The 27,941-nt window shown below is 33.3% G+C and overlaps 1 protein-coding gene across 1 annotated transcript; it reads right to left on the bottom strand.

Annotated features, from left to right (window-relative positions):
- Positions 1 to 1,737: 1,737 nt before the first annotated feature.
- DNAlig1 (DNA ligase 1) lies at positions 1,738 to 27,941 on the bottom strand. The gene is made up of 18 exons (XM_089232444.1): positions 27,690 to 27,941; positions 25,188 to 25,250; positions 24,604 to 24,637; positions 23,597 to 23,696; positions 20,729 to 21,316; positions 18,777 to 18,834; positions 17,919 to 18,074; positions 14,065 to 14,302; positions 12,029 to 12,130; positions 11,676 to 11,935; positions 11,280 to 11,502; positions 10,121 to 10,324; positions 8,908 to 9,124; positions 7,505 to 7,587; positions 7,147 to 7,302; positions 6,343 to 6,540; positions 4,340 to 4,438; positions 1,738 to 1,982 (listed from the first exon to the last, which is right to left on the bottom strand). The coding sequence occupies exons 1-18, from the start codon at positions 27,707 to 27,709 to the stop codon at positions 1,908 to 1,910; spliced, it is 2,874 nt and encodes a 957-aa protein (XP_089088570.1). The 5' UTR covers positions 27,710 to 27,941; the 3' UTR covers positions 1,738 to 1,907.

Below are 27,941 nucleotides of genomic sequence, written 5' to 3'. Positions count from 1 at the left end.
AAGAGAGATATGTTCAGTTTTTCATATTCCTTTAAATTCTCCTTCATCCAATTGCGAGGTTGTTTATTTTGACTGTAATTAGTATTAATCTTTTTTATAGTACTCTTCAGTGTTTTACAACATTTCCTAGAGCAAATTTAACGATTTTCCAAAGGTTTGAGTTTCTCTTAGCTAACAAAGATAATTTGTTCTGGAATCACATTTGTTAGCCAAGGTATCACTGTTCCCTATCATGAGGTATCCATATGTAATATTTTTATTGGAATGAAATATTTGAAAATTATGGCAAATATGTTGCCAGTTAAGATTGATAAAAAATCCAGACTTGAGTCTAAAATCTAAGCTCAAAGTGTCTAAGCTGTCTTCAGTACATTTAATCATTTTACTTTTGTTCTCTGTTATGCCAATAGAGGAAGCTAACTTTTCCCATAAAAATAAAAATCGAAAAAAATCTGCACCAAAGTCATGGCTTCATGCAATGTTTTGAAATTAGAAAAAAATGAACATGGAAAAAAAAATATTTTAGTTTTCGTGCAGCAAATTAAAGGTTTTGGAAGCAATTTAAAAACTAAAATGCAAACTAATGCAAACTAGCAGTTTGTAATGCAATTGAATTATAAGCATTTCCAGTATTTCCTTGTATTTCCAGCACGATCAAATACCCAGATAATCTAATATTATGTGCTGGAACCGTTGATATTCATTTAAGTGGGCAGACCGTCTGCATCATCTTTGCGCTGAGGTATCGCTCACATTGAAACATTAAATATACTGTAAGAGTCCTCTTTCACATTCTATGTTAGCAGAAATGTGGGTTGAAATTGATTATTTGTTTAGATCAGTGTTTCTTAACTTTTTTTTACCAATGAGCTCCTTTTTGAACTATTAATTTCTTCCCATCCTCCCTATCCAGAACACTACAATCTTGGCTCAAGGGGAAGAGGGTAAACCAAACAGTTTTATTTGTTCCCATTTTTATTAATTTTTTTTTTTTTTGTACCCTAGGATAATGTTTAATCAGTATTATTATAAAACTGTCGATTAAAACCGTGAGTGAAGGATATGAGAAAAGTTTTATTTAATTGTTATTTCGTGAACAAAAATGACATGGCTCATACACGCACAAAGCGTGTTCCCAAATTTATAAATCTTACCAACTTCATTTCAGAATTATGCATAATCGCCATTAAAAGTGATAAATGAGTTAGTATAAATAAGTTATATAGGAGATTGGTGATGATTCATAATTACCAATTTATCACACACACATCGCCCGTAACATTTCGGGGGGACCAGATACCCGAATCCCCCTCTCATTATGGCCTTAATGCACTGTTTTATTTAACAAAACCTGTACATTTTTTCACACACAAAATTTCTAACTTATGTTATCAAAACTGAGTATATTTCAAAATGCATTTTTTAAGGGCTTCAATAGGAATAACTTTTTAGTCACCCTTCTTTTTATGGTTGAATTTTTTCATGATGGTGTCCACAAAAGAGGAGTTTCACTGTATATTACAATAATCACTGCACACATACAGTATACTCCAGTGGTTCCCAAACTTTTGTCATTTGTGGCCCCCTTGCCTTGGTAATGTTTATTCGCAGCACCCTAAAAACACTGAACAGGCACACACAAATATCTGCAGCTCACTGCGGTGCCCTTAGGAGCTACAATGCACACTTTGAGAACCAGTGGTATACGCTAAAGAAAATAGAGAACTTTTTTTTTTTCAGAAAAAAAAGCCACATGTTTTACTTTATTGAAAATGCATTATTAAAAACCATGAGATTATAATGTAAGGAAAAATGAAGCTGATGAATCGAATAGTCTATGAATGTCAGAATACTTCATATTTAAATCATCAAATGTCATTAATACATCAAACAATAAAATAACGAAATTAATAAAAATCCTCCTCATCTTTCGAAACATTTTGACCCTGAATCTGCTGCTGGTTCTTATACATATCAGCAACCTGCATCAGAATGGGGGGAAAAAAATGTGAGTGTTATAATTTTAATATTGGAATATTTTTACTCTATTTGTACTTATAGCATATTCAGAAAGAAAAAAAATCTGAAAATATATATAAATTTAGCTTTTCCTGAACAATATGCTATTAAAGGTATATTACATACAAGAGTACAGTAGAACTTTGATAACTCGCCATGCGAATAATTTGTCATTTATTATTTCTCATAATTGGCATAGTACCAAATTCAATGAGGGAGAAACATCTTTAACTCGACACAAGACAGCTAAACCCTGCTTAAGTCAACTACGATTTGCATTGTGTTATCACAACTAATTTTTCAAAATCCTTCATGGATTGACCAGTTAATAAATTTTCACAACATTTTTCTCTTAAATAATCAACAATTATTAGTTTCTTTGTTTTTTGTTGGTCAAAAATACTTCCTTACCCTGGAGTGTAGGATTTAACCTACCTTCAACATAGTAACACCAATAAAACCCATTTGCTTCCCAACAAAATCTCAGTTTAGTGAGATGACTCGCTCTAATGGATATTTTATATTATACAATTTTTTTGTTTTGTTTGTTGTATTCTATGTATATAATATGACATGAGTAAGATAACAAATGAGATGGCATGGGACCCCCTCCAAATGCTTCTAAAATATATCTTCATTCTAATATGTACATTCATTCTTCTTAATGAAAGCCTGGAACTTTTCTCCAATAACTCTCAACCTTCTATTAATTGCGACAGTACCTAATTGCCGGGGGAAAATATATTGTTAAAATTTTGTATGTTTGTTCATTCCCCCATTTTTTTTACTCAAAATAAACTGTTCCAGACTCTGCCACGAAGCTGGGCCAGAAGAGATTTTGGCAACGGGAAAATTTCTGGGGCATACATACATTCATTCATTCATTCAAAGGGGTAGGATTATTTTTCACTTTTTGGAGCCGCGACCTGTGGATTACTAAAATCACAGATAAGTGCAGTTTAGCGCACAGAAGCTCTAAAGAAAGATTGAGATATTCATTGTCTTTGTAGTTTAGTGGTCTACCACGCTTACCCTACAAGTGAGAGGACATGAGTTCAGTTTCCTGCAAGGGAAGTTGAATTTTCTCTCTTTCCCAAATATATCTTCGCATCAGCCAGCTGTTAAAACCTCCATATAGTCAAATATAGCAGTTCAACCTGGTTTGAGAGTTCCACCACTCAATGATCTAAATTGCCATTAGGTGAAGAAAGAAAAAGATGCATTTTTCCTAAATTTTATTCCCAATTAATCAATATTTATAAATATATTTGTATGCAAAATCTTATCCAGAATAAAGCTTAAAGCTGTTATTGTCTGTCCCACTTGTCCTGTAACTTCTGGTCATTACTGTACAGCAGTGGTTCTAACATTTTCTTCTCCCCTGCAGTCCCTAGGATAATGAGTTTTATATTTATTTTAATGGATAATTTAATCTCTTGTAATAAATTACATTAATACATTGCCCATTATTTTTTTTATAAATTATTTTAAATATTATTTACTTTCTTCCTTGGCTATAATGAATAGTTAGTTTTGGCTATGTTTATTTTTTTTAAATAATTTGAAAAATAAACAGAAAAAGATATCTTTTAGCATTTTATTTTTTTTTAATTTGAATGAAAAAGAATAAATGTATTTCTTGTTCTTTAGTTATGGATCCAAACCCTAAAAACAATACACATAAATATGTTGTTTTGCCTGTGATTAAATTTTTTGACATTTTTCCTTAGTCATGCTCATACCCACCGTCGCCATAGTGGTGGTCGGCTGAAGTTGGTTTTCTGTGGTTCCCAACTTCGATGTGTAAATGCAAGCAGATCTCCCCGTTAAAAAGTTTTGCCACAGAGAGCAACAGGCCTACAACAATACAATTATTCAATCGTCACACTTCAATCATAGTGAGAGAAATTGATGGCAGATGGAAGCACTACACAGAAACAAAAACTTCACGTCAGGTTCACTACACATACATACACATTCCAACATGTACCAATTCTTTAGAGGTTCCGCAGAGGAATATGGATGAGGTGCATGTGTGGTTCAGTAGTCATGCTCACAATAGTATCAAATGCAAGTGCTGCTAATAAAACAAGATACAAATGTAAATGACCTGAACTAACGCACAAATGAAACTTAAATTTTTCTGGAAACATGGAAGAAAAACACCCCCCACCTGGAACTATCCACACCATGGGATATACCCAGTTACTTGGTCAGAAGATACTGAGGGGGGGATGAATATTCGCCTGTAGAACAAAACTATTCCCCCGCCCCTCACAATCAAACATAATTTTTTGTATTGTTGATTCGTCGAATTTACCTGAGAGGATGTAGTTGCATCATCTGGTTTTTTTTCGCTAGGATCCCTTATCCTTAGAAAACGTGGAAACCTTAAAGAAATTCCTTTCTCTGGATCAACCTGAAATAAGGAATAGACTTGAATAACATAAATTTCACAAAACAGGAAACAAAAAGTGGTTAAAAAAATAAATTGCAATCTGAATGAAATTCAAGACCAGAAATGGTAAACACAATGTTCCTACTGGACATAGCATTAGCATATTGTCCCCCTTATGCCAGGAACATGAATGTACAAATTTCAAAAACTTGGGAAATAACGTTTGAATGTTTACTCAACCAATGTTACTCCATGGATAGCATTTTTCTAAAATGTTTTGTAACATGTTTTTCAAGAGGGGATACATATTCTCATTTTTATGTATTAGCTAGCAAAATACATTATCCAACCACATGATAAACCCAGAAAGTGAGAAATTGCACATTCATGTCTCTGGCAAGAGGACCATATATCTTTCAACCAAACATAAAATTGAAGGACTCACTAATGTGCCAAATGATCTGACTCTAAATTAAGCAACAGAAAAAAATTAGCAGATGCTTGTCAGTGCCAATAAGATGTGCCCCCTTGTCAGTGCCCCCTTATTCTTAGGGCAACAGTAACAATGTAATTGTATGATTTAAAGCAGGGGTGGCCAACAGCTGGCATGTGTGTTTTGTGCGGCCCTCAACAAGATAAAAGTACTGTGTATAAAACTAAATTTGTGATCATTACTTGCACTATTCAATTTCAACAACAGATTTCATGATTAACAAACTGCTTACAAACTACTAATTTCTGGTGACAAAAGTAATTTAAGAATTAATTAACTAAAATAATGCTGCAACTTATAAGCTGAAGTGGGTCCACTAGTGCAGTCCACGACGCTGCAGCTGACCATTATGTTGGCCCCTGAACAGAAAGCAGTTGGCCATCCCTGATTAAGAGAAAGCGAATAGTTTTCCAATTAATGCTGAATCTCAACTTACGAAACTAGCGATGCTTTGGTCAGCCAGTCCTGCCGGCTAACCTCTAATCAAAAGAGTATTTAAACTGTGTATTTGTACTAAGATATCTTATTAGTGTGAATACATCAGTAAAATTATTTATGTATTGCTCTTATCGGAAACTATGCTGTATCTTACTTTTGCTACAGAATACAATCTTGTGAAGACTAAAATTTAGAGAATGAAAAATTAATATTTTGCATTTAATAATTGTAGCAAATTAATATTTTGAGCTGTGAACCATTGTATTTTGCTTGAAAGATGTGTTTGTTTTTCAAAATATCTAATATGACTGAACAAATTATTTGAATACATTGACTGCAAGATTTTAATGCTTTTTGATAGTCTTTGATGGCTTAAACCAGTTTTTGATGTAAAAAACTCAACCCTGGCATGTAACAAAAAAAATGTTTTTTTTTTCCATATCAAAACATGGTAAATACCAAGGTTGCCTAGGAAATTATGTATCTAACGCAGTCTAAGTAGTTGAAAATCTGTCAGTAAATCTCACTTAACACATTATTCTATGGCACCTGAAAGTCGTTTTTCGCTCTCCTCTAAAATTTGGCACTTACTGTGTTTATCATTTCTCTGCTTCAATTACAGAACACCACAATTTAATATATACACTAAAACTTTGGTTTATGAGCGTTTTGTAAGGCAAGCAAAAATTTTAAACGAATTTTGAATAAATGAAACTGGTGATATCTCGATATCTGGCAATACGAGTAATATGTTTACCAAAGCCTCTTAGACATGGACTACTACTATGACTTAACTGTACATGCACCCAGTACACATTCTTCTACGGAATTTCTAACGAATTGGCACATGCCGGAACGTGTGTTTTGAGTTTCCATTATTTCTTATGGAGGCATTTGCATTGATATACAAATGTTCTGCAGAGTGATTATGAGCATGCTCATGAACCAAAGTTTCACTTTACTGATAACTTATAGAACGAAAATATAAGCTTACGATTCCTGCAGCAGCTTTATGTACAGGTGAAATGGAAAGATCAGCACATTTTACCTCCCACACCTGAACAGGTTCGAACCACACATCCGGTTCAAGACTGCTGCTATAGCGATAGTCTGACCGAGCAGTAGTTCTCACATGCTTCTCAAAAAATTCTGTATGAGCTTTCAGTTCAGGATCTTTGAACCCAGTGCCTATCTGAAAAGTAATAGCAAAAAGATGAGCGAATGGTATTTAAATATATGGATATAAAACAATTAACTAATTACCAAGAGAGATGAGCACAATCATATCATGAAAAAGACACTGCTGTACCCTCAGATTATTATGATAATTCATTTTTCACACCCTGCATATTTCTTGAAACTTTGCACAACAGTAAAAAATTGGTGATCTATATGAATGATGAAAATATCATGATAAATTTTAGGACACTTGAATTGAAGGGTAAAAGTGGAAACACTGTAAGTACTAAAAGGGAAAATGTTGGAAAATCATGAAACTTTTTTGCAGCCTATAGGGACGTTCTGATTTGTGACCTCTTTACAAGTTCTTTTGAACCACTTAGAGGATTACCAGGCACATTTCACATTGACAACATTATAAAGCTTGCTCATTTGACACTTTAAAGTGAAAAACTGTGTCTGAATCGTTTTTGGCACTTACCATTTTTACCCTTCAATTCACTTTCAAACCCATCACTTCCAAAAAAAATGGTATAAATATTTACCAGGTGAGATTCTAAAAATAAATAAATATATATAAGGATTATTTACAAAATAAATGTCAATATATTACACATACTTTACATATAGTCTGGAATTCTTCAGTACCATCGTGGTCATAACAAGCAAGTAAGAAACCGCCATAATTTCCAGTTCTTTTTCCTTTACCATACCATGCTCCAATGACAACCAAGTCTAATGTATCTCCAACCCCTTGTAAATAATCCTTTTTGAGCTGCAAATAAATGTGCATGAATAATTATTGTTTTCTGACAGTGATAGCAGAACAAACAAAATATATAACCAACCTCTTTCATAAATTTTAAAACCTCTACACATGCTCTTAGGGAATTTAAGCAAAATTTTTAATAACAAAACTTGAATTATGTGAGTAATATATTGAATATATTGCTTTTAACAAATGCAAAACAACAAACCTTCAGCCAATTGTGTGATCGCTTTGCTATCTCATATGTTGCATCCACTACCAGAGACTTCACCATCAATCCTTCACAATGACCTATTAGCAAAACATTTTTTTCTTCAAACACTATTTCATTGCAACTTTAGAATTGGATTAGCTAGTGAGGCTTTAGAAATTTTTAACATGAAAAAAAGTTTAATACACAGTGAATTTACGATAAGTCACACTTTGATAACTCTAATATCTGTCTAAGTCAAAGTTTTCCCTAAGAACCAGAACTTTTTTCATATTTTAGCGCTAAAATGTTCCCTTAACTGGATTCATTCATTTGTCTGCTTGCAAAAATAAAATGACTTTCTCTCAAAAGGACGACAAAAAATAAAAAAAAAATAAAATAAAAAATAGAGAGAGTGAGTCAGTTAAAAATCGTAGCATTTTTTGAAGGAAAATAATCTTGTATACACTTAATTCATCATTTGTTTCATTTATAGGAGTATCATGTATGTGTGTTTCCACATAATACAGTATGTACGTCTAGCTTATTTTCACATATATTTATTAAATAGTTAAACATGATTGAATTAGAATAACTCATCTTTTCAAATTTCTTCATCTCCAGTAGTTTGACCTGTTTCATTTTTCACCACCACAAAATTGAAAGAAAAGAATGCCAAAAAATTTCTTTTTATATACAAAATTTTCAAAAAATAAAAAATATCACTATTGGATCAAATTAACTACACTTGCCAGGCCTTCTTAATGCATGCATCTACCAGGGAATGGCCTAGAGACTCCAGTTGCATTAATACACCTTGCATTAATGAGACCAAAAATTTAAAAAAAATGTTTAATTTCATAACAGCGCACATTTTAAATTATCTGTGATCAGCAATTACTGTTAAGTATAGAGAGGATATATTAAACACTAAAAGTGGCAGTCTGTTGTAGGGGTTCTTCTTATCTTAAGAGTCAGGCCCCTAGGATGAAGGCCAATCAGCCTCTCTTATGTGGATGGGGAGGCTATGCTCTGTCAAACGGCAGGAAAACCACCAATAACTATACATTGTGAGCTTATCACGTACATTACATGAAGAATTAATGATTTCTACAAAATTTGGTGAACTTGCCATTTTTACAAGTGACCCCTTAAATAAAGTGTAGAGATGCATTATAAGGAGCTATTGTATTATGAGAACGTCATAGAGAACAATCAATATTTAAAAACAGTGACCTGTTACACAGAGTGACGCGTTGCCCGGGTAACAAGATTTGACTGTATTGATACTCTCAATATACATATTTTAAATCCATACAATATGTACTCAAATTTTGATGATTTAAATTAAAAAAACTATTATGCAAGTTCATAAGAATTTTGCATCTGCTTGTTGATTTTGAAAAAAATAAAAAGCATACCTTTCACTGATTCGTCTAAGAATTCTTGAATAACTTCAGCATCATTACCATCAGAAAACTGAGCAAACATGAATTCACCAGGAACCTCTACAAAAGAATTGTGCAATAACTCTCTGCGTTCTTTCAAAGGTTTCTTCACTAAAGATTCTCCATTGAGATACAACAAGTCAAATGCCACGACACAAACTTGTACTTTTATTTCTGAGCTAGCAGCATCCTGGGGAGAAGAAAAAATATAAAATTCACATCAACTGTGGAATAAGATGATCGATTTAATGAAACAAAAGCCACAGAAAACATGCAATACAACTCTCAAAAGCAAAATAAATAATCTTAACTTTCATCTTATTTACAAAAACACGTATGCTGATTAGCAATTTCTCTTTTGGACAAGGGGTATTGTATGCTACTGACTCAGAGGCGCACACGTGGGGGAGGGGGGGGGGATATGGGGTCCATGGCAAAAAATTAGAAAAAAATGTATATTTCGGTAAAAAAATTAATTTTAATTAATTCGATCACGTTTCCAGTCATTCCTAATGTAACTTGTCATCTATTCATTCCTAGAATAGAAGCTACATTTTCTAGCAGATCAATAATAAAAAATAAAACTTTTGGCAAGAATTATTCTTGCTTCCAAAGACAAACAATTTATTTCTTTTGATCAACCAAGGAGTTATTAGAGCATTTAAAGTGTACTACACAGGAATTTTGTGTGCACTGATTTTAGGGAATACCTACATTTTATAAGACTAGATTGTGGCAACAAGTCAAGTTGAAGAAATCCCTCCATGAAGAAATAATTTTCTGAAATTTAGTACATTGTGCAGGAATAGCTAGTGTGATTGTAATTTTTATTGCAATATTAATATGTACCAGATTTCAGTATATAAATCTATACATTTTTACGAATTTACATTGGAAAATCTTTAGGAAATTATGTACGTGACACATTGTACATAAAAAGAAAAGTATAACCTGTGTATAACATCAATATCATGATGTACACAACATTATTGTTCATGGATGCCAAGGGGTTATCCATCTGATTTGATGTCTTTGTATATTTCATATACTCTTTTTTTTTTCCTAGTGTGGCATTTTTCACATGTTTAAAAAAATGTTCAAATGTGATAAATTTCAAAAATAAGCTCTTCTTGTGGTAATTTACAACATAACATAAATTTCTACTTCAGCTAATTTGAAAATTCACTTTTCGCTTTCTTGTGCTTAGAACTTGAAATGGCAATATCTGTTGAGCTTCTCTGTCCCAAGCGACAACTTCAGAATCCAAAATAAAGGAGTTTGTCTCTGGTTTCAAACTATGATTCAAACGAGATATCACATCTGGAAACTTTGTAGTGTTGTCTTCTTGATTTCTACTAAATATCTTTACACTTTTCCCATCGTTATGAATCTATGAAACAAGTAACAATCTATAATTAAATAGAGGTTTTCCAATTTACTTTACTCATAAATTTTTTATTTAAAATATTGTTTTCTTTTATAAGTTCCATAAATAGAAATTAATTGTAAGTAACCAAATCTCTGGTGATTTTAAAAATTGCTCACTATAACCTATAAAATTCTAAGTAAAAAATGACGAAGTGCATTGGTTTCCAATAATAGTGTTTTTCTGCCAATTTTAAAAAAAAGAACAATATTAACAAAGTCTTTAGAATAAAAGATAATTAAATTAAAAGAACAGAGTATGTAGGCAAAATACAAGATTAAATTCATACTTCTAAAAATTTACAATATTGATTTCAATTCAGTTACATCTGTACTAAAACTACACATACTCATCAAAAAACATTGAACAGGGGTCTGTCCAGACCTTTTCTATAAAGTCCTGTTTTTATGAAAATTTTCCTTGATTTTGTGAAAAATAAGTAATTTGGTAAGAAGAGAAATAATCTAGTTAAACTATCACAAAAGAAATCAAATGCCAAACTTATGGTTTCATTGATTTATATTTTGTAAAGGACCCATTTTTCAGATCCAGATTTTTGTGAAGGGTCAGGAAAATGGACCTAAATTTTGGCTGGACAGATCTCTGTTGAAGGAAGGCAGTCATGAAATATTCTCAGTCTCACTCAATTTAAAGAAGAAAAAATATGCATGTAAACCAAACATACAAAGCAACAAAAAAAATACTATCTTATATCCCAATTATTAATGTAATGAAAAGTTAGAAAAGTATTAAGAAATATAAAACTTCCAAATCGACTCAATTCTGAACCAAGTAAAATAATTAAAAAAAAAAATCTTGAATGAAAAAAAAAAAAAAATTCCTGCAAGAGCATATTCTTTTTATCAAACATCTTCAAAAAGAGAAAAACTGATACAGACAAAAAAAAAAAAATTCTCACCTGTGCTCGTTCTCCATCATATTTAAATTCACAAGTGAATTCAATTTTAGAATCTTTAGGATCTTTAGGATCAAATCGTTTCAATACTTCTGCAATTCCTTTGGTTGGATGAGCCAACATTGGTTTCAATGGCATACCTGGCATAAGATGGCAATGTTCAGGAAGTGCAGCTATTCCTTTCTTCAAAAGTATTGGAATGATTAGGTCATAGTTTGGACATTCACTGGAGAAGAAAAATAATTGTGTTTTTTTCCTTATGTGATAAACATTAACTTATCTTCAAAAAATGTAAAATATTAATTGTAATCTGGATAAATTTTAATACATGTGATTAGCAGTTAAAAAAATTATTTATTATATTCCTAACTAATTTTTGAATAGTTGATGAATACTAACCAGTAAGCGGCCTTCAAAATCAAAGTATCAGCAGCTAATTTTTCTTTGAAACTGTCAGAAGACATCTTTGATGCAGTATTAACTTCATCCACTTGTTCTGGTGGAGTCAGCACAGCTGCTTGTGCCAATGCAGCGAGTACTGATTGTTCTGCAAGTCCGATTCGTAATTTACCACCCAGCGATCTGATGATATACCTTGCCTCACACTCACGACAAGCAGAAAACATAGCTTGAATTTTGTCAGTCTTTTTAGCCATCGACTACATGACATACAAAAAAATATATAAGAAACTTTCAAGGGGAAAGAAATTTAATTTTTTCTACCTTTTCTTAATTTCATTGATGATACTTACAGCATTACCAGTCATTTCAGCAATCTCTTTAAACTTCGAAAATACAAATGGGACAGTCAACTTTGGAAATGAGAACATGACACGTTGATTGCCTCTACTGCTCTGTTCAAGAAAGAAAAATACCGCTTTAAGTATGATTTCAAAGCAGCAGTCTTTGAAATCAGTTTCAAGACTTCAGTAATTGACTAACGATGATAATCAAGTAGAAATAAGAACAGTAAAATGGATAGGTTTAATTTTCTTGATTTCTCATCAACATGAATAGCTACAATCTATAATTTTTTGAATATTTATAAATTACACACTTAATGCAAGTTGAAAATCAAAATTGTCCTGGTGTAGTTAGTAGTCACCTGAATATTTCATGGTTCATACTCTTTGCAAGTAAAAAAATTCAAGGACTTTAAGCACTTTTCCAAGCAAAATTTAAAAATTCAAGAACATTCATACAGTGGTTAATAAAAATCATGATTTTAAAAAAAATAAAATTAATAGGATTTTTTAAATTTATATTCCATTTATTCATTTTTAATTTGAGTTTTAAATGGTAACTTATTAAAGATAAATAATTTTTAAAACAATTATAGTTAACATAATTGAAATTTGCTTTGATAAAAATATCGGAAAGCATGTAGTCATATACAGTCCATCTCGTCAAAAGTTTAGACAGTAGAGATTTTTAACTGTGCAATGGATACTGCTTCAAATTCTGATTTCTTTCTTTCTTTTTTTTTTTTTTTTGCTTGTGATCAGAATGCAAAAACCTGCTTTAAACTTCGAGCCTTGTCAAGGAAAATTAGTTTTGGAATTTTTTTTTTTCAACTCAAAACTTTGAAAAATAGCTGTCTCAAAAGTTTAGAAAAACTTCTGATTACAAAACAAAAATTAATGGAAGAAATTCACTAAAAAAAAAAAAAAAATACAAGAACTTATAAGCATTTGAAAATGGTTATTTTTTTAAGGACTTTTTAAAGACTTAAAAATTAATTTTTCTTTCCCAGGACTGTACAAACTCTGTTCCTACAGTCCTGTATTTGTATCATAACAAGATGCAATGACTTAATTCTTATATGCTAACATTATGAAAAATGAAATTATCATACCTTCAAAACATGCCTTATCATTTCAATTTAACTTTTTTTATGATTGTTATTTCTTACACACAAAGGCCGATCTAATTACACTATGACCTATGCCAATTAGAACAAGGGTGTCCAACCGGGAGTCTGTGAACCCCACTCAGTCGAGACCAGATACATATTAATACAGACCAAACACCACTTATAACTTATTCCATAAATATTATTCTTGTTATATTAGTACTCTCTTTCTGGTAGATTTCAAGCATATTTTGCTAACAAAAAGAGCTTTGCACATTTTTCCCCATTTAGAATGGTAAATTTGGCTTAAAACTGCTCTCATTCAATACAATTTGTATTTTGAGTGAAGCCAAAAGGTTTTTTTCTTCCAATGCAGCCCAGAAAACTAAAAAAGTTGGACACCGCTGGCTTAGAGCTACAATGACATCTTGACGCTCTTCAACGATTTGTTTTAGAACTCGTGATGGGTGCAGAAATTAATTTGCAGATGCTGAAACATATTTTGCTTGTCAGTACAAAGAAATCTTAATATAACGATACTCTACAGACAAAGACAAATATTGTTGTAGAGGTATTATTGTTATATTGAAAGGCAACAGTTCAACATTAGGGCATAGACATTTCCAAACAAGACTTAGAAAAAATATTGCTGTAGAAGGATATATCGTTATATCGAATATCATTGTAGAGAGGTTTCACTGTGAGTACCGGAACGATAGTGTAGCAAAGTATGATTAACTTCCAACAATTATTATGGTATGATAGTATACTAAATAAATTTCTAAGAAATGGCTGTCATGGATCACTACTGTATTTCCCAATAGGAAATATTGGATAAAAGTTTTTTTCTGAGATGAAATTACGCTCTGTGTTCCTTTCCCTGGAAAATTATACCATACAACACTATTGGAATACAATAACTTAAATTTCATTTACCTCTGCAACAAGGCCCAAATCTCCCTTTACCGCGACTTCTGCTTTGATTTGACTGACAGTCCGTCCAGTAGATTGAGCAATTGCTTTCATGAGTAAAGTTTCACCAACACCAAGTTCTAGGCCAACATATTCAGGAGCTAAACGATTCAAGCACAAATACACACAGTGTAACAGATCATCTGGACTTAGTGCGATCACAGATCGGAAAAAATTGGAAAGAGTTTCAATCATTTTCAACCTGCAAAAGAAAATAAAAATATTAAAATGTTGAAAACTAGCTAGCAAAATGAGGTTGACTAAACAGCTGTAATAATAATGATGACACGAGACGTTTCCCAGCTATAGAGTCATGGTCCAGGCAAAATAAAATCAGATGCTTCATTCACATCTACAATTTACATCTTCAGTGGAAATGAAGTAAGCTTCTTGCATGTCCAGAGATGAGTGGAACACTTGGTTTGATTTTGCTCTGAGATGATGGCTCTATAGCCTGAAAACTTCCAATGATATCTGCTGTGAAAGCTTGTATTCTTACATATTCACAAGTTTAAAATTTTGTAAGATAAAATTAAGTTAATAAACTTCTGAAGATACTTCAGGGGCAGGGAAAGTGAACAGCAAAACACAAAATAGAATAGGATGAAAGAAAAGGAATGAAAACTATTTAAATAAACAAAACATCCATGTTTATTTTGAGGCAAAAATAAATATACTTTTTATAATGCAGTCTTGGTAGGAAGAATACTAATTAACCATACATATACATCATGAAAATTCCTCAGGAGAATTTCTAACAAATTGGTACATGCAGTAACCTGTGTAAATGTATTTATGTTGCCCAAGTTATTCTTGTTTCATGATACTCTTTTTTCACCACTCAACCACCCAGGTCATAACTCTCTCTGTGCAGCAATTCACTACTGATCGAGTTAGGTTGGAAATCTCTCTCTAGAGCAGTGTTTTTCAAAGTGTACGTCGCTGTGAGCTGGAGATATTGATTTGTGAACCCATATATGCTTTGAACTGGTTCTTTTATATGGAAAAATATCTATAGAACTATTCTGGGTAAGAAACCGCAGATGAATCATGAATTGGGCAAGGGAGCCGCCAGTGACAAAAGTTTAAGAAACGCTGCTCTAGAGAAAGTCATGTCACACTTCCCACACATCCACATCCTTGATAAAGGTGACTTTCAGGGAAGGCATATTGAGACACCATTTATAAGCGTTCACCTTAAGTTCGATAGAGAAAAAACTTTTATGTTATACTGGTGCTTTCTGCTATTTATTGTACATATTTTTAACTGCTACTGTAAAAGTACAAGATACCGCTGTAAATGCTGATTCATTTCTGGATTAAGACAAGTGCCATAAGAACTATGGTGGCTTGTCTGAAATATTTGTCGTATGGGGAGGGGGGGGGGGAACATGGGGCCTGTGAACTCCAACCTGATGAAAAATATTTGTAATTTTTGGATTTATGTTGTGTATTCATTGATTTCAAAATTTTGAATGTAGGTTGCTCCACGCCTACCAAGTGTCACCCCACCCTCCTACTCAAGGGTTCCAATAAGGCAAGGCAAAGCAATGAAAGGTTACTAGGGACAGGGTTACTTGCTAGCCATCTGGCATATAAGGGATTCAATAAAGAATGAGGGAAGGATACTTGCATTGCTTTGTATGTTCATGAATTAATGAAGGAACACTTCACAAAAATTCTTGGGGGCTCAAGTGACGTGAATCCTTAGGGTTCTGCCACTTATACCTCACGCCCATCCCAGCTTGAGCAGTCAAGAGATTTTACATTTGAAGATAATACTCAATTTATGAACAGAAAGAATGAGATTTGTCATCATTGCAATTTTGCCACTTTTGTTTTCAAGTTGTTACAGCAGGGGTTGTTATATACATGTTGTTACATAAAGGGGCGCGGTAGCCCGGTCGATAAGATGCTCGCCTAAAGTACCAAAGGATGTTTAGAGGTGTCGCGAGTTCGATACCCGGTTCATCCTTGTCAGAAAACTTTCCTGACACAGGGGTACAACAAAAAACGGCGACTTGACCGCAGCAAAAAATTGCTACCGCAGGGAGTCCCCCATCGAGGGGTTAGCGCGCCAACCTCTCGATGAGTATAAAAATAAGCCTGCCGTTCGGAATCGGCAATAAATTGTAGGTCCCGGTCTAATTAGCCCTCGTGTGCAGAAAATGACCGTGGTGCGACAAAAATGATCAAATGATCACTTCTCATATAATTGCATAATTGTGTCAAAATAGTTGTGTTGTATACATGTAAAGACATACACAAATTATCTTCAATTATACTCTTTTTTACACTGCTTTTTATTAAGGGGTTCTAAAATGTACAGAACCCTCAATGGAGGCACAGTCTCTTATAAAAATTCTGTGTTCAGCATTCTTAACTGTATTTGGTCACAAATGTGCAAAACTCAGAGGAAACACTGTTTATGCCTATGTTTACATGTGAATAATTTTGTGTCCTATTTTCCATCAAGTATTTGTGAGACAAAAAAAATATTATTTCAATGTGTCCTATCGCTGTTAAGAAATTTGCCCATCTTTTTTTTTTAAACACTCTGTATGTTTGACTATACCTGAAATTTAATGAGACATAAATGATTCTACATCCTATTTTTAGAAGAGAAAATGAAAAATTCATTCATTCCTTTCATTTAAAATGACCCCACTAGGTAGAAGTTATTATAAAGTATCAATGCGTTAAAAAAATTTTGTGCAACAAGATTCTGTTTCACAAATTAAGATAAGTCACGAAGCAAAATTGCTAAATTTTGAAAAATAAAGATGCGAGTGATCAAAGCAAAATTCACATAGCAGAAATCACTAAACTGCCATATATTTTTTAATGAAGCAGGCTTTCTTCCGATTTTCAGCAGGTGCAAAGTATGTCGGAAAAGTTTTTCATTGAGAAATCTAAGTTACAAAATAGCTGGGTTTATTAGTGTTAAAATAACAGGCTTTTAAGGTGGTGAGACATCCAGTCAATACTGCTTAAAGGGTTAAGACAGGGGTAGTCAACCCGTGGTACATGTGCCACAAGTGAATTCTCTCCCATTTTTTTTTTTTTTATGAATGATGGTCTTGCAGGCTTCCAAACCTATATTTAGTATGGAGGGACATGCATTGTACAATTAGATTGTATATCCATGAATTCTTGGGGGTGGGGGACTAAGCCTTCTTACAAAGTTTAGTGGGGTGAAGGAAGGGGGGCAAGCACCCTGAGTCCTCAGAGGTTGTGGTATGTATACCTAACATGGGGTAGGTAAGATGACCTTTTATTGATATACATACATACACAATATGCATCGCGATAACCAAACTTACGACTCAAAAATCAAAAAAAATGTAGAACTCAAAAAAGAGTGACAAACATTTTAATGAAAATAAGAGAGCAGCCAAATGATATTTGGCAAGAAAGAAGAGAATGTGCTCATGTCCAGTAAAAACAGGATGCGTAGTCGGCATGTTAAAATTTGTAGAGCAACACACGCATCAAAAATAATCTTGGTTTTGGCACAGCTTGGAAAAACATTGGCCACCAATGGGTTAAGGGAGCCAACTATAGTCACTTGCTACATTTCATTCTAATATGATCATTTTCTGCGCACAAGGAGAAATTAGACAGTGAACTAAAGTTTATTTTCAATTCTGTGTGAATGGCAAGGTTCTATTTTTTTAAAATATAAATATATGTTACACCAAGAGGTTGGTGCGCTAGCCCACTAGGTGAGGGACTCCTGTGGTAGCAAGGTATCTATCTCATCACACATGTATATGGAAGAATATAATCAGGTGACTGACAAGCATCAGCAAACTGACCTTCCAGCTATTTCTTCGATTTCTTGCAATGTCCTCGCTAAGGCTAAATATGGCACTTTCTCGCCCTTCTTCCAACAGGCATCATCTACAGGATGATAACTGCTCTTGGATGGATGATAACTGCTCTTGGATGGATCATACACAGCTCCTTCAGACCTAAAATAATAACAGTAAGGCAGAAAATATTTTTTTAAAAAAGTATTTTCATTTTATATTTTTTTAATTCTTTACATTTGACACCCACATACAATCAGAGAGAAATCAAATGAAATGTAAATAACAGATGATTTGAGATGAAATAAAATGTTTTAATATGAACTATGTATATAATTCTTCCCCCCTTTTTTAACCCATTTTCCTGGGTGATGAAAATAAAACTCATATTACATTTAAAAAAAAGTCACAAACAATGATACACTAAAAAAATCAAAATTGTAAATTTAAAAAAAAAATTGTTGGTTCCATATTGTCAATATGGGAGACAAAATGAATTTCAAATTTTAAGGAAAGCAAATTTCAAATTTTTTTTCAGGAATAAAAAAGTGTGTGTGTGTCGTTCATATATTCATACGAGACTAATTTATTCAAGTTACATGAATTTTCCATTAAAATAAGTAAGGAGTAATGAACAATTAAATGAAATGGAATCTTGCTTTTCCAAATAATTAGCATATGGTAATATCAGCATTGCAATGTGCAAGAAGAAAAAAAAGTTATAAGTATACTTTTTTGAAAGAACTGGCAGGCTACTATGTATTTAAGACCACATATAGATATCCCCCCCCCCCCAATATCTAAAGATTGAAATAAGTTTAAAATAAAAGGTGAATAAATATTAGAAAAAACAGATGAACTCACTTTGAATCTTTTTCGGTTTTCGCTGAGTCAGATGATTTTTTTTTCTCACTTTTTGGTGCTACAAATTAAATATTTCAAACACATGATTAAAATTGTGTAGGCATTAAAATTTCATCTGTATTCTAAAAATTAATGTATATATACAGACAGACCCTGAATTACTTTATTTAGCAATGCTTTTTTAAATTCTGCTGAAAATAAAGGTAAAATCAGGCCCATCATTTAGGGGGGGGGGGGGCCCGGCTTTTGAAATTACACTAAAAATGGTATATATATCTACATACATTGAGTATATGTGCTTTGTCCCCCCCCCGGAAAAAGTTGAAATGATGGCCCTGGGTAAAACCCAGATTTAAATCCTCGATATAATTAATCATTTTCGAACAGGCCTCAATTTTTCTTATTTCTCATCACCTGAAACTGCAATCTGAAGATTTTGATTTTCAAGATTCGACCTTTAGCTCTTTTTTAGAGACAAACCAAAAAAAGGGGGACCAGGAACCTGCTTTTTTGCTGTGTTTTTTAGTAAAAGGAAGGAATAAAACCATTTAGAGTGTGTTTGGGAAGGTTGAACGACCAATTGGTTTACAGCAATACCATACAATATTGTGTTGTCCTCATGTTCAGATTTTGATAGAGAAATGAAGTCACTTTGAGTTTATGCTCCTGACAAGCAAAAAATGGTGAGTCCACTGAAAAGAAAACTTTTTTGATTCGCAAAGAAATGACAATTTCGATGGAGTTTTATAAAAATGTTGGGTCACATAAAGCATTAACTCAATGACTGCAAAATTTATTCTGTAAAAAATCAACAGGCACATAAACTCTTATTAAGAATTTCTTCATGTGTCTTGACTTTATTCTTAACTTTATATATTTTTGCTAACATTGTCCGAAATCGGTTGAAACAGCAAATAAAAGAAGTAAATGTTTTAACTTAATATTGGCTTTTTGAAATTCACTGCTGAGAGTGTGAATAAGCTTATAATCAGTTTGACTCTGATTTAACTATGACAAATTAAAAAATTTGTGTAAAAACGATGACAAATGATTTAACAAATTAAATTCTCATTTCTTCTGATTCATTTTAAATTGGGTTTTGACAATATATATAATGAACATAATTAAGTCTTTTTGAATAGTAAAAACAAAAATATGCACAAAACTCCCATTGCACATGGCATTTATTTGAAGTTATGGAATTACTATGATTATTTAAATCATACTATAATTTTTTTTAAGATGAATACATGAAAACTTGATAGCAAAACAATATACCAAAAGATGCTGTTATTGAAATTAAATTATTGACACTGCATAGTGACATTTAGTTCAATCTAAGCCATGTATTATAACTAAGCTATGTTATAGTTGTATTAAATCCAGTTACTCTTCCTTTCTCCAGCAATATTTTTTCCCCGATATTGTGATTTGAGTCTTAGAAATGAAGGTTTTTTACAAACAATTTATTGATACAAGAAGGAAAAGTTTTGTGCCCAGAGTTATGATGAGAAGATAGTTCATTGCAAAAGGGTGATGGTCTACTGGAACTTGAGTTTCCAGATGTGCCATGGACATCTTTAGTGGTGTTGGAACGGAGTCACTGTAATTTCCTTGGCTGTCCAGAGACAACCAAAATTCTTCAGATCACAGGGACTCCCACTGCCATCAGCACTGAGGATGTTCACTGTGGATGTGGACAAAATGTTTCAAAGTTCAAATTTGACTAGATCAGTAGTTCGATAGCTATATATATTATATATATTATAAAACCTGAGGGGTTAAAATAAAAATGAGTATTTTTAGACCTAATTCATGAAAAAATATGTACTCTTATAATTGTCCTCTGAAATATATTCACATCTTGAAGACAATAGAAAATGGCTTACATGAGTGAACAGAAGCTCCAATAGTTTATTATAATTAAAGATTAGTTAAAATATATAATTTACCAAAAAAATTGTGAATTGGTTTTCCTTTCTTCTTTTCTTCAACCCCACTATCTTTAACAGATTTTGGAGAAGAATCTCCTGACTTAATATCCTGTTTATCAATAGTTTCTGATTTCAGCTGCTTGCTGTGTGTTTCATGAACTTCTGGCTTCGCTTCTACTTCAACATCTGATTCGCTGTCACTGCTGATTCTTCTAGAAGTCCTAGATTTGCCAGTTTTTCTTTTTTTAACTGGAGAGTCATTGTCACTCTGTGGCTGATTTTTATTGCTATCTTTACCCACATCGGTTTTGTTTTCATCAATACTTTCAAGGTGGAGTTCTTTGTTCTTGGGTTCACAGTCAGTTTCATTTGAAACATCTTCAGTAGTTACTTCATTATGCTCACTGATTTTTCGTTTTTTTGATTCTTGTGCAGCTGGGGCAGCTTCTTCTGCAATGCTTTTAGTAGGACTTTTTCCATTGGATAGTGTTTCACTATTTTTATTGCCTGATTCCTCACATAGGACTTTTGCTGGTGAAACATTGGCACTCACTTGTACAGATTCTGCTACATCAGGTGAAATTTTTCTTTTTGTTTGTCTTCTAGCTGTGGAAGAAAAAAAACACTCTAAATATCAACTAAATTTTAACTGGATCATATATACTGTGATGACAATTATTCACATAAGATATGAAGATGTCAGACAAACACAGAGCCAGATAACTCAATTTGTAATACATATAGCTTATTTATGCGTATATACCTTATCAATTACACTTTATAAATAGATTTTACATTTCCATGCAGTTGTGAGTTGTACCCAAAGAACACATTCTTAATTTAGTAATAGCTGTAATGTCCATTTCCCCCCTCCCCCCACACTATTGCTGCAGCAGACACTCGTTATAACAACTCCACATTATAGCATGTAACGATTCAATTACAATGACCGTATCCTATATGGGTTTTGTTTTTGATGGAACGGGGGGGGGGTCATTATAATTGTATATTGTTCCTGGTATAATTCTCTTGGGGCATTTTTTTTTCTCTCATACTATAACACTTTTTATTTTCGTCCCTCTGGGTGACAGTGTTTTGGGCTGACTATTGCTATTTGTAGGTTGGTCCTACAGTACCTCTCCACGCATCTTTGTGTAGATTCTTCTTCATGGCTTTTTAGCATCAGTTTAATAATAATTAAGTTTTATCATAATAAAGTAAAATCATAAAGTTTTCATCATAAGTCTTCTCAGATTCTACCATAAAAAACCGACTAGAAGAGACCATTGCAGCTAGATAAGGTAGTGGCCTGGTATTTGTTCATTCATATACCCGAAGACCTAGATGCCCCCCCCCCCTTTTCACACATAAACCTTACAGTACACATTTAAGATAGATAAAAATCATAATCTTGTGTTCAACAAAGCTCAGCACTACACATATCGCCACAATTTCAAGTGAAAAGAATTCATAAGCAGTAGAATATCATCTATTTTATACGATGTAATTATTGAGACAAGCCTACATCACTGAATTGAAATTTCCGATTGATCACACATATGCATCTATTTAAAGGCACAGCATAATATACACTAATGTGCATTTAACCCCCAAAGCCGAATGTGAAAACTGCTACAAATCACAGAACAATCAGAGCTACTGCAAAACAATCTCAGTAATAATTTCAAGCAAAGAACTTTTGAACAGTGGAACTTTTGTTAAAGAGTGATTTGGTAAATGAACAAAACTTTGAGCAAATTTTGACTCAATTAGCAAATGATTATTCACATTACAAGCAAAAATGTTCTGCTTTGTCGTTCTGCGCACAGACATGCACTGATATTTTCCTCTCTCAAATGCTCAAGGAAAACCAGCTTAAAATCACTGAATTACTGGATGGGCCGGACCAGCACATGGCCAGATTATAAAGAGTCAATAGTATTATTGATTAAATGTTGTTTTTATTAGTCTTGTTTTTGAAGGAATTATTATGAAACAAATTATTTGAGTTTACATTATATCGTATGCAGAAATTAAATTTCGTATACAATTTGGATAATGAGCATGTTCAAGGAAAGAATTATGATTATATACCAAAGTTCCACTGTATATAGAAAACACTATTGGGAAAATTTTTAACCACTACTACTACTTAACCGTAAATGCACCTTGTACACATTCCTCTACGGAATTCAGGGAATTTTTGCTGCAAAACATTTTTGGTTAGATTAGAGCTCATCACAGAACAAAGTGAAACACTCTATTTTGAGACATTCAATAGAGACACAGACAATTTAGCCAGTCTCTGCTATGCAGCTGTGTCACAAACTCGCTTGAGAAACACTATTTCTGACAAATCGCAATGTTCTCACTGCTCAAACCAAGCGATTCTTTAAAAGCCTTACTCATAGATGTTATTACTTATTTGGACTTGTAAAGTATTCTAAGAATCTCGGACTTTGGTGAAAATTTTCTCACCATAATGGTAAAATATCTTAGAGAGACCAACAGCTGTCATCAGAGTTTCCGATAAACAAGAGAAGTATATTACAGACCCTACTGTACTTGCATTCAATACAAGGAAAATTAGTATTGGAATCAAATTATTTTCATGTAATCCCCCCTTACGCCAGAAGCACAAATGTGCGATGTCCTTGGGAGGAAAAGCGTGAAATGACGTTTGAAGGTTTACTCTATGGAAGTTTCCTAATTATCCTAATATGTTTTGTAATGTGTGCTTTCAATAGAGATACACATTTGCATTTCAGGAAGAACTTAGATAGCAAAACAAAGTATCCAACCAGCAGATAAAAAAAAGGGAAAAATTTACACATTCATGCTTCTGGCATGTAGGAGCCAATATTTTACAAGAAAAAAATTTCCTACCAGTCTTTCTGAAGCCAGGCATATCAATGATATCTCGCTTGTTAGTACTATTGCTGCATTCCTTTTCTTCAGTTCGCTCTTTAGTTTCCAGTTGTTGATTCTACCAACATAAAAAAGTAGCCATCAACAGAAAAATTTGATGCGTATAACATCACCCCATACACATTGCAAATAATCACCATAGTGTATTTTTGAAATTGTTTGTTTCATTCACTCAATCTCCTACTGTGGGTTTTGAGAAATTGGTTGTGTCATATACTGCTAAGCTACCAATTTTCCAAACTCACAGTATGACCTTGATAAACTAAATTTTGGGTTGTCCAAAGCGCTTTTCATAAATACATTTAAAAAATTACATACAGCAAAACAACATTCACCATGACAGACTGCTCACAAAATGCTACAGCACGAAACTGGAACTCTACGAGTCCTCAAGGTTGAGACATGGATTGCTCTCTGAAGCATTTAACAACATTCAATGAAAGAAGACATTAAACGAATATTTTTCAAAGTAATCTCTGATATGTAACACAATGTAATACAGTAGACTCTCAACTATCCAGACTCCGCACTATCTGGCCTAATTAAATAATAATAATTCTCTGTGATAAAATGAGAAATAATTTACTATTCCAAGTGTTATCAATTTGTGGTAATCATTTATCAATGAACAGTGAAATAAATTTTAATAATTTTTACAAGAATACATTAATATTTGAAGAAGAAATTTTTAAGCAGTCTACATTTATATTTTGTACATTTTAAAAGTTTACGTATCCATACTGTAAGTATGAAGTCATACAGAGTTCACATGATTTTGCAGTTAAGTTAGACATTTTAAAATTTCTCTCTAAAATATGCACACTATTCTTGGACTTCCTTTTCTGTAATAAATTTTTAAAATGTACAATACCATAGGCGTACGTGAGTAGACCGGGGGGGGGGGGCCATCTCTAGTAGCCAGAAAAATTTGAGTAAAACAATTTTTTTTCCAGCTCAACACTCACTTTCATAGAAGACTCGGAGGAATCACAACTGCTCCTGCAATTGGGAGAAAGAACGAGAAAAAAAAACCAAAAAACTTAGATATAAAAGATTCAATTATAATATCTCATTAATCACTTTTTTCACTCAATCAACCTTATAAAGATATAAATGTGAATTACGACATGCGTCAAGGAGTGTCAAGTCCCAGGCACCATGGCGAAAACAGGTATCGACACCTTAAATTTTTTTACACATGTGATAACTCAATTTTAATCTATGGATGACACAATATTTTCTGATTTCATGGCAGTCAGGACTTGACAAATCATAGGTGCTAGGCAAATTTCTTATAAACAAATAATTTTTTCTCCAAAATTTTAGTGTTTTCTTTGGGCTTTAGATTTTAATAATCACACACATATAAAAGTTAGGGCACCAATGTCAATTTTAAATCACCATGGCAACTTTGCACCTGGGATTTGTCAAGCATTGACATAGGTCATGAATAAAATTAATATTACGCAGATAAAAAAACATCAAACATTTTATGAAAACGCACGAAACATAAATTTCGATAAATCATGCGTGGATAGCATTTACTAACTTGTTATCAGCACCATCAGGTTTTTCCTCGGTTTTCTTGCTTGGAATAATTTTCAAAAATGAACTACATCAAAAATAGAAAGAAATATTGATAACAAGTATTTCTACAATTTTTTTTTCTATATAAAATAATTAAATTTTCCCAGTAATATGAAGATTATTGTTGCAGTTTTTCTTATACTCGAAGAATGCTGGACAAATTTTGAAAAATTTCATGCCTAGTTGGGTACATGGGTCATTCCCAAAAAAATGTACAAACCACTTCCGAGACTTTATAATTTTTTTACACAGAATTTCAGAGCATCCTGATAGTAATTTTAATTTTTCACAGTTCTACATTTAATAGTCTGTCACATGGTCTTTCTTAATGCGCTTCAAAAAAGTATCTAATTTTTTTTTTAAATTACTGTTTGTAGCAAAACCTCAAAATCTTGATGTTTCAGATTGAAAAAAGTGTTAAACAAAGAGAGTTGGTGCAAATCTAGAATTTTTTATTCAAAAACATGGAATCACATTTTATATATGTGCCATACAAGGGCGTAGCCAGGGGGGGGGGACTTGGGGGTCTGGTCCCCCCCCCCCCCCCCGAAATGTGAGAAAATGACCGAAAAAAGGTAAAAAGATGGCCAAATCTATTGTTCTGTCACTTTGGTCCCCCCCCCGAACGAAATTTCTGGCTACGCCCCTGGTGCCATAGACGAATAAAGCCGACAATTAAGCATTTTTTCTTATGAAAAACTATTTCTTTGTTGTGTCCCAACATTTTTCCCATATTAAAATAAAATGTCCACTGTTATGGTCATTTGAAAAACACATTTTTATACCAGATTAAATCTGATAACACTTTTAAGCTCATTGAAAGGTTCAGTTTTCATGCCTGTTCAACAATTTTAGATTTGACTTTTGCAAATGACTTAAGATTAATGTTATGTCTTTAGTGTCAGATTTTTCCCCATTGTATGTCCACTCTGTAACATGATTATCATAAATAATTAAGTTTCTTTCATGTCTATATCAACATCAAGCGACAGTACATGGAAATATGCTTCAAAACATAATAAAAGTTTTCATCAATCATTTAAATTTTTAATTGACAAACAAGAATTTAAGCATATTTCTCCACTCTGTTATATGTTCAAAAAAAAAAAAAAATCGAGAAACAGAATGAAAACTATTATTAAAATTAAAGCTTTTTTTAATTGAGATTTTGAAGTTTTAAATTAAATTTAATAAGTTATCTATTCAACTTAAACCCTTTATATCATGCTCCATCATTGTTGTTTTTTGAGTTAAATACCAAAGTTAAAAAAAAGTTATACAGATCTGCTCTCTGTGGCGAAACTTTAACAGGAAAATCGGCTCGCATTTGCGCCTCAATGTTGGGAAACAGAAAAAATACGAACTTCAGCCAACCATCACTGTGGAGCTCAAACCCGGGTCTTCACAATGCAAGTCCGTCACTATGACCACTACAGTGGCCATCAACTGTACTTTTTTCTTTCAAACCAAGAACTCGGGTCTATCACCATCTATGAGCGATTTACGACCTAGTGACTTGTGCCAGAAGTATAGTTAAGAACCACAGAAAACCAACTTCAGCCGACCACCACTGTGACGCGCGACAGTGGTATCAACTGTGCTATTATTTATAATATTATTCTTTGTTTGTGTTTTTGTCATGCTTTCTATGCTAGTGATTTTCTTTTCGGTGTCAGTTACGGCCTTCACGATTTTTTTTTTTGGGCCGTCTGACATGCTTGGCAACAAAAAATGTCGCCAAATATCTGGATTGTACAGCATGTTTCATTGCTTGCAAAGTCACAATGAAGGGCTCTCACCCCTTGAGCAACAAGAAGCCCCTGAGTAAACAAATGCATCAAGGCAGTCCTGGCTCATGCGCGGATCCCAAGGGGGGACAATCACCCCCTCCCAAGAGCCAAAATAAGAAGGGAAAATTGTCCGGTAAAATACAGGCTGATTCACTGAAATTAATGGTTTCTGCCTCCACAAAATTTGCAGCTGATGGTGTCAGCCTCGGCTTCATTATAGCTGAAAATATCTTCCTAGGCTTTATTTGATGCTGAAGATGCCTCCACTCATGCGCGGATTATCATACTTCACAAGAGCCAAACATTAGGGGAAAAGTCGTCCCGTATTTACGCTTAAATGAAACTAAACAATAAATTGTGCTCTTCCTAATACACAGCCTCTTGGCTGGATTTATTTATCCGATACCCAGTGCCGTCTTAAGGCAATGCCCGGGGCCTCAAGAGAAAAGGGACCTCACAAAAATGAGATTTCTGAGAATTTTCCTGGAAGAGCCTCAGAAAAATCACTTGGCCCGGGGGCCCATGATGCTCTTAAGACGGCCCTGCCGATACCCAGGAGATCTAACTAACAATGTCAATCAAGGCTCTAAGGCAGTACAAGAAATTGATAACAGAACGAGTAATATTTGAGCGGATTTTCAACACACGCAGTGAAATATGTGTGGCAAACTTACAACAACGTCTGCTGCGGCATGATTCGGACTCCCTTGTGAAGTTGGCCCTGCAATAATTTCAAACGAACAAGCGGACGAAAAAAAATCAAGGGCAACAGTTTTGCGGCTGATGGAAATCAATTGTCTGCGAGATTGTCAGAAAACACAAACTACGGAAAAAGAAATCATTCACGATGCCAGACGAGTTTTTCGGTGTTGTTATTGTCCGAGTCCCGCCAAAAGCGTATTTCGATACGAGTTCAGTTCAAATGC

This window comes from Pholcus phalangioides, unplaced genomic scaffold (assembly GCF_987345545.1).
Source record: "Pholcus phalangioides strain wild (caught in Gottingen) unplaced genomic scaffold, Ppha-v1.0 ptg000001l_1, whole genome shotgun sequence".
NCBI classification, from domain to species: domain Eukaryota; kingdom Metazoa; phylum Arthropoda; class Arachnida; order Araneae; family Pholcidae; genus Pholcus; species Pholcus phalangioides.
This window is presented reverse-complemented; position numbering and strand designations above follow the sequence as displayed.